The sequence below is a fragment of the Humulus lupulus genome, chromosome 2 (assembly GCF_963169125.1).
Source record: "Humulus lupulus chromosome 2, drHumLupu1.1, whole genome shotgun sequence".
In the NCBI taxonomy this organism is placed as follows: Eukaryota; Viridiplantae; Streptophyta; class Magnoliopsida; order Rosales; family Cannabaceae; genus Humulus; species Humulus lupulus.
The window spans coordinates 77,904,375-77,912,976 of record NC_084794.1 but is presented as its reverse complement, the minus strand read 5'-3'; the positions used below and the strand labels follow the sequence as shown (position 1 = coordinate 77,912,976).

General features: G+C 34.8%; 1 protein-coding gene across 1 annotated transcript; it reads left to right on the top strand.

Moving 5' to 3' along the window:
• Nucleotides 1–224: 224 nt before the first annotated feature.
• LOC133814432 (uncharacterized) lies at nt 225–2,210 on the top strand. Its single transcript, XM_062247392.1, has 5 exons — nt 225–236; nt 375–428; nt 575–810; nt 1,068–1,256; nt 1,355–2,210. The coding sequence occupies exons 1-5, from the start codon at nt 225–227 to the stop codon at nt 2,208–2,210; spliced, it is 1,347 nt and encodes a 448-aa protein (XP_062103376.1).
• The last annotated feature ends 6,392 nt before the right edge of the window (nt 2,211–8,602 follow it).

The following is an 8,602-nucleotide window of genomic DNA, read 5'->3' as shown; positions in this document are numbered from 1 at the left end:
GACTATAATCTCACGTTTAACGATTGAGTATTTGTTATTTACAATTATATAACAATATGAAGCATAAATTTAGGTTTTTCTATGAAAAAAATTAAAATCTTGAGTGAAAACAACCTCAGTTCGAGGTTGAAGACGACCTGTAATATGCGACCATGTGCGACCAAAGGCGACCCTTTGGTCGCACATGGTCGCTTGGTGTAAATGGAAAACTATACTATGCGACCATGTGCAACCATGTAGGTCGCACATGGTCGCTCAGTGTAATCGAAAAACTATACTAAACGACCATATGCGACCTTAGTGTAATTTTCAGATTCACACATGTAGTATTCTTATTTTACACTTGTTAATTTGAATATTTAACTTTATGACAGGTATGGAGCACATCTTTATATCCATGGACTATAATGGTGAGTAGAAGATTACAGGTAATCGTATTTGGGAGTGGTTTGGTACTGATTGCAATAAGGGATTTGTGGTTGACTGAAGTATCAAGTTTCATCAACTAGTGAATAAAGTCTACAAAAAAGTAGGTGTTGATCGAAATTTATATGAAATTGAAATAACTCATAAGGTGGCTGGTGAAACATTCAACAAGATGGCACCAAGTAAGATTTGTGGTGATTCTGATGTAGAGGATCTGTTGAAGGAGTTGTACAAAGCTAAAGAAGTGATTCCTTTGTATGTGTGTGTCAAAAAGAATAATGATAAAGGAAAGATGAAGCTTGTCAATGATGGTGATGGTGATGGATTCACTGGTGATGATGTTGAATTTGGTTGTGATGATGATGTTACTATTTTGGGTGTCATGTAATAGATCAATTTTCAAATGATCCAAGCTATGTCCCGAGTGAAGATATAGCGCAGAGTGGTGAAGACATCATTGGTTCCAATCCCACACCAGATGATATAGTACATGAGGGAGGTAACGATGTACTCGAGGAATGTGATAAAGTAGTTCAAGAAAATAATGATGTAATTGGGAATGACAATGTAGTTGGGGGAGGTTAGATTATCCCTTATCAACATTTTGATACATTTATGGGAAATTTTGCACAATTTAATAGAGAAGCAAGTCAAAATAGTGGCAGACATGATGGATCTGATTTTAAAGTGGGTCAACATTTTGTGAGTAAGGATGATTTGAGTTATTATCTTAGCATCATTGCCATCAATGGGAGATTTGAAATGCGAACAACCAAATCAACCAAGTCTGTAAAGGAGGTTCGTTGTATAGTGAAAATTGCTCATGGAGAGTCCGTGCTACAAAGATGAAAGATTCACATTTCTTTGTCACTCAACAATACTATAGTCTTCACAGTTGCTCATTAATGAACTGAAATGCCAATCATAGACAAGCATCCAGTCGTGTTATTGGTTCTTGTGTACAGGGACACTTTAAGAATAGTAAGGACCCACTCAACCCAAGAAGCCTCGCAGGATTCATGCCTGAGGAAATGAAAGTTCAAGTCAGTTATTGGAAAGTTTGGAAAGGAAAACAATGGGCTCAAAATTTGATTAGAGGAACGGCCAAAGAAAATTTTTCCTTGCTCCCTCCGTATTGTCACATGTTGAAGCGGGCAAATCCAAGTATAGTAACCCACATTGAACTTGATTTAGAAAATAAGTTCAAGTACTTTTTTATGGCTTTAGGTGTGGCCATAAGAGGGTTCACTTACATGAGGAAAGTAATTGGTATTGATGCGACTTGGATCAAAACTAAGCATAAGGGTGTGTTATTAGTAGCAACTACACAAGATAGTGAATATCATACTTACCCCATTGCATGGGGTTTGGTTGACAGTGAGAATAATGCTTCATGGACATGGTTCTTAGAGAAGTTGAAGGATTTGATACCTGATAGCTCAGACTTATGTTTTATTTATGATAGACATCAAATTATCAAACATGAAGTTCGTCATGTTTATGTTATGGCTTCTCATGGGGCATGTTATTGGCATGTAAAACAGAATATAAAACACCGTTTCAAAAGTGATGCAGGGACTAAATTGTATAAGAAAGCTGCAATAGCGTACTGTATCGAAGAGTTTAATAAACACTTCGACCAACTTCGCAAAATATATCCACGTGTCGCTAAGTATCTTGAGAATGATGTCAAGTTCAGAAAGTGGTCTAGAGCACATTTTGGTGGTAATCAATATAAAGTCATGACCACTAACATAGTTGAGTCAGTGAACAATTTGATGTGAAAGGCAAGAGAGTACCCTATTATTTCTATGACCGATTTTATCATAAGCACGATGGGAAATGGTTCCTTGAACGTCGACTGGAAGCATATGCAGTGACAACTCCATTGACACCGAGGAGGGAAGAAATATTACATAAAAGATGGGATGAAGTCGGTTCATTGATAACTCTCCAGTTAAACGAGAATGAGTACAATGTGATGCGTGGAGAACTCGATGCAATAGTAAATTTAAGGTCAAAGAGTTGCACGTGTAAAGTTTTCGATATTGAGAACCTTCCATGCAGCAGCAGGAAAGGCACAACCCCAAAATGCTGGGGAACTCATATATTCTATGTGTTCAAAATACTACACGTCAGAATGTTGGTTATTAGCATATGTTGAAACTATTTATCCTGTTCCTCCAAACTCACAATGGACCGACATTCCTGAAGATGTTATTGCAGTACAAGTGATAGCACCTCTTGAAGACAAGACTAAAGGAAGACCAAAAATTAATCGCATACCTTCCCAAGGTGAAATTTCTAAGAAAAAATATAATTGTGGAGCATGTGGAAAATCAGGACATAATTCAAAAAAAATGTCCTAGTCCACAAGTGCCATAAGATGTTAGAAGCACAACTCATGTGTGATTTATTATTATTTAGTTCTCTAAATACTATATTTAATGTTTCTTATGTTTGATCTATGCAAACTTTATTCAAATCTATCTGTCAAATTTATGCTAATTAAAGTGCTTAATGTGGATCTTGAGAAAGCTTGTGCGACCTTGTGTGACCTTAGTGTATTTCAAAGTGTATCATAATATTGGTTTATATGACCTGTGCGACCATGTGCGACCATGGTGTATTTCAGAGTATATCCTAATATTGGTCTATGTGACCATGTGCGACCATTTGCGACCATAGTTGATTAATTAATTTTTTGATAATTAATTACAATATATAAGTGATGACATCATTTATATACATTATATAAGTTTGATTAACAATTTAATTATATTATCTAAGTGTGTCAATATATAATTAGATTGTGTGACCATGTGCGATCCTGTGCGACCATATAATATAATTGTTTGTAATCATTTAATTACATTATGTAAGTGAGTCAATCATTTAATTACAATATATAATTATATTATATAAGTGATTCCACCATTAAAGTATATTATATAATTGTTTGTAATAATCTAATTACATTATGTAAGTGAGTCAATCATTTAATTACAATATATAATTAGATTATATAAGTGCTTTCACCATTAAAGTACATTATATAAGTCTTTATAACTATTTAATTACATCATTGAATTACAATATAAAAGTATAAGACCATTTAATTACTATGTTATAAGTGATTTTATCTATGAATTTCATTTAATTAGTGCAAATTCAAAGTCTTCTTTAAAATGGTGGAAGAACCCCAAAAGATCATGATGGTCGCTTAGTGCAAATTCAATGTCTTTTGTGGTCGCTTAGTGCAAATTCAAGGTCTTCTGAACTCCAAAAGACCATGATGGTCACTTAGTGAAAATTCAAGGTCTTTTATGGTCGCATAATGTAAATTCAATGTCTTTCGAACTCCAAAAGACCATGATGGTCGCTTAGTGCAAATTCAAGGTCTTTTATGGTCGCATAGTGCAAATTCAATGTCTTTTGAACTCCAAAAGACCATGATGGTCGCTTAGTGAAAATTCAAGGTCTTTTATGGTCGCATAGTGCAAATTCAATGTCTTTTGAACTCCAAAAGACCATGATGGTCGCATAGTGCAAATTCAAGGTCTTTTATGGTCGCATAGTACAAATTTAAGGTCTTTTATGGTTGCTCAGTGCAAATTCAAGGTCTTCTTTAAAATTGTTGGAAGAACCCCAAAAGATCATGATGGTCGCTTAGTGCAAATTCAATGTCTTTTGTGGTCGCATAGTGCAAATTCAATATCTTTTGAACTCCAAAAGACCATGATGGTCGCTTAGTGCAAATTCAAGGTCTTTTATGGTTGCATAGTGTAAATTTAAGGAATTTTATGGTTGCTCAGTGCAAATTCAAGGTCTTCTTTAAAATTGGTGAAAGAACCCCAAAAGACCATGATGGTCGCTTAGTGCAAATTCAATGTCTTTTGTGGTCGCATAGTGCAAATTCAAGGTCTTATGAATTCCAAAAGACCATGATGGTCACTTAGTACAAATTCAAGGTATTTTAGGGTCGCATAGTGCAAATTCATAACCCAAAAGACCATGATGGTCGTATATCCTATATTAAGGTCTTTTAAAGTCACTTTTCCCACAAAAAATATATAATTATATTATATAAGTGATTTCACCATTAAAGTATATTATATAATTGTTTGTAATCATCTAATTACATTATGTAAGTGAGTCAATCATTTAATTACAATATATAATTAGACTATATAAGTGATTTCACCATTAAAGTACACTATATAAGTCTTTGTAACTATTTAATTACATCATTGAATTACAATATAAAAGTATAAGACCATTTAATTACTATATTATAAGTGATTTTATCTATGAATTTCATTTAATTAGTGCAAATTCAAGGTCTTCTTTAAAATGGTGGAAGAACTCCAAAAGATCATGATGGTTGCTTAGTGCAAATTCAATGTCTTTTGTGGTCGCTTAGTGCAAATTCAAGGTCTTCTGAATTCCAAAAGACCATATGGTCACTTAGTCCAATTTAAGGTCTTTTATGGTCGCATAGTGCAAATTCAATGTCTTTTGAACTCCAAAAGACCATGATGGTCGCTTAGTGCAAATTCAAGGTCTTTTATGCTCGCATAGTGCAAATTCAAGGTCTTATGAACTCCAAAAGACCATGATGGTCGCTTAGTGAAAATTCAAGGTCTTTTTGGGTCACATAGTGCAAATTCAGAACCCAAATGACCATGATGGTCGTATATACTATATTAAGGTCTTTTAAAGTTACTTTTCCCACAAAAAGTATACAAAAATTAGAAACTATGTATATCTAACTAGCTAAGGATCCCCACTACCCACATATAATTGAACTGCATATGCCTGTCTGAATGTATCTATGTTGTTGTCGTTGAGCACCAATGTAGCTGACTTGTCGCACTTACCGAAAATTTGCATTTCCATTGTCTTAAGCATGAATATACCACAGTCTTTGCTATAAAGATAAATTTAGCAACGTTAGTATTATCTTTACAAGTTTGGATTTAAAAATGAATATATAAAATAAAACTTACGTTCTCTTGTTAAGAGGAACATCATTTGCAGGGGCTACTTTTATATTCATATGACGATTGCACTGATGACATAAGTTTTCAAAATGGCCACTGTTTTGAAGTAAAAAAGGAAAATATTCTGCAAGTGGTTGCACAGATTTTTTCATGGCCTCTATAGAGATCTAGTGACTTGGAATCGAGTCATAAATCCATATCGTCCAGTTACGGATGTCAATTACCACTAACATCCAGTGTTGTTCACCGTCATTCCAAGGCACATAGAAGTAATTGAAGTCCGACCAAACTCTCGCCCTAACTGGTCTGATTCCATCAACAAACAACATTAGCTCTGGAGTTTTTTTACATACATTACTATTTTCCTGTCGAGACGCGTGGTATAGTGCACGCACATATTGTCCAAACTCATCAGTCAATATGCCTATCTCTTTTGGAAAGATATTATGAAATTTATCCATTCTTTTTCTAAATAAATAGGTAATTTCATCTACATGCTGCCAAAAAAACATTTATTCATTATTAATTATGATGGTAATATAATTAGTATTATATAATTATTATGATATATTTGAATGATAAAGATTACCTCACTATCAATATATCGTTGCTTTGCCAACAATATCTCAAAAAAACTTCTGTCAAGTGACATCTAGCCACAACGAATATAACTTGTACCACCTGTATCACCATTGTACAACCTAAAGAATGCTTGCACATCATCTTCAATAGGTTGCCTAAAAGGGTCGAAAATAGGAGGTTCTAACTTAGAGTATCGACGTTTCCTCGGCCACGGTGTGAATGGTGATTTCAAGCTTGGGGCACGTTTTCTTAACCTCAACGGTCGACCATCTCGAACGATTTGTTCTACCTCGTCACCAGGCTCTTCATTAGTAATCCCTTCATAAATAATTGATGGCGGTGTCTCATAGGAATTTGCAGACACATGAGACTGTGTGGTGACTTCGTTTTCTGCAGGTTGTGTAGGAAAATCAGATGTTGTATTCTCAACAATCTTCTCTCCTACAGGCGTGGAGGCTTGGCCACCCTCCATGTTCCTTTCTCCTATAGGTGTTACAAATCCATCTCCAAAAAAGTGTGCATAAGATGGTGAATCCTACAACCATGAAGTTACAAGGCATATTATTATAAATAAAAATATAGATGACAATAAAAATAGCTATATTAAAGTTATTGCAAATTAAATTTACTTGTTGGTTATCATTTGTAGTCTTTTCTCCTCCAGCTCCAGAAAGTTGTGCAGCTATAGGTCGAACGATGTCAATCAAAACATCAAATCTTTCTAATAGTGTCTCATGCCTCACTCTATTCAAGTAAGCATGGTCGGTGATGGTTGTCATTATTGCGTCGTGCCTTTCTTTATTTACACATTCAATCTCCTCATATCTTACATTGTGCAACTTTTCTTGGTCGGCTATCAAACACTTCACTGAATCCAATAACTCACTACGAGCATCATAAGAAGAGGGAGCCTGTGAGGATGGATGCAAGTATGATATTTAAGGAATTGGAGTGAATTGGGAAGGCTCCATATTCGAAGATGGAGGCTCCACGCCCGAAGATGGAGGCTCAACATCCGAAGATGGAGGCTCCACATGTGGCGTAGAACACTGTGGATCACGTAAAATGACATCACCCACTAAAAATGAAGAAATCTGATCAATTACATTATCTTCATTGTCCTCGTAGCAACCAAGCCTTTCATAAAAAAGTTCTGCCTTCTCCTTTGAAGTTGGAGCTAATGTAGGTCGCACAAAAAACTAATACACAAAGAAAATAAGCTAACATAAGTTGCCTTGATCATATTTTTTTAATACAAGACAATAAATAATTTTGTATGTGGATAAATACATCAACATCATTTTCTATTACTTTTGATAATCTTGTAACTGTGAGTTTATGCTTATCATTTATTTTCCAACCAAGCCATCGAGGAATATGGTTTCCTGGGATTCTTTGTCCTACCATGTCATCCAACTTTGGCATTGCTTCACAATTCCATATCTATAAGAGACAAAACAATAATTAAAATCATATCACAAAATATAATAGAAAATATCCAAAAATAAATAAACTTAATAAAAATATAATCATAATAAAAAATTTTACCTGAAATATCCAAGGACAACTAAAGAAGTTCCAGTTAATCTCCTTCTCAGTGGGATTATTCTTCATATCTTTTTTCGTGATTTGCTCTATTAGTTTCTCATATGTCAGCTTCCCCCAACAATATTTGTCAAATATATCTAACTTGTCCACTAGTTGTAGCCATTTAAGATCTACTATCGAACCAGGACTTTGCATAATTAGAAATGCGCTAAGCAAATAGATAAAGCACAGCTTAACTCTGTCCTTAGTCCTACATTCTTTCGATATCCTATCTAGAGCACTAGCTACGTCCTCTATTTTAATAGACATCTTGTCATTGAAGTACTTTTTCTTTAAATTGTTCTTAGAAGAAACAACCTTCATTTCTTCAGGTGTTGGTCCGCCACTACTGTACAATCCATATACTATTCCAAACTCTTGGAGAGAAAACCTCATAGGTTTGCCATTAATCAAAAACCATAACTCATGCCTCTTTTGGCAATCTATCATCCTCAAAACTATCTCGTTTGCTAAGGTACCAGGGAAAGAGCCTCGAGTGTCGAGGTCCAACAAACGACCAAACTGGGTGTAATGTTTAAAAATGACCTTGTCAGACTTTGAAAGCCAATCTTTCATTTGGCCTATTACACTCACCGAAGATCTGATGGTAACTTTAGATTTTGCAACAGTATTAGAAGTAATGACACAGGGTATACAAGGAAGTTGTGTCGTTAATACAGTTCTGGGCATCTACAATAATAATTTTCCAAATGAATAAAAATATATAAATTAATATAAATAATAAGAATATAAATATAAAAAATATAACATGAATTACAAATTTAACTAAATGACCCAAATTTATTAACTAAGCGACTTTATGCAACCAAAAATTTAACTAAAAGACCTTGTGCAACCATGTGCGACCATGTGGGTCGCAAATGGTCGCACAAGGTCGCATAGGGTCGCACACAGTCGTACAGTATATTTCATATATTTCGCAAATCATGTGCGACCATGTGGGTCGCATAGGGTCGCACACAGTCGCACTGTATAGTCAATAT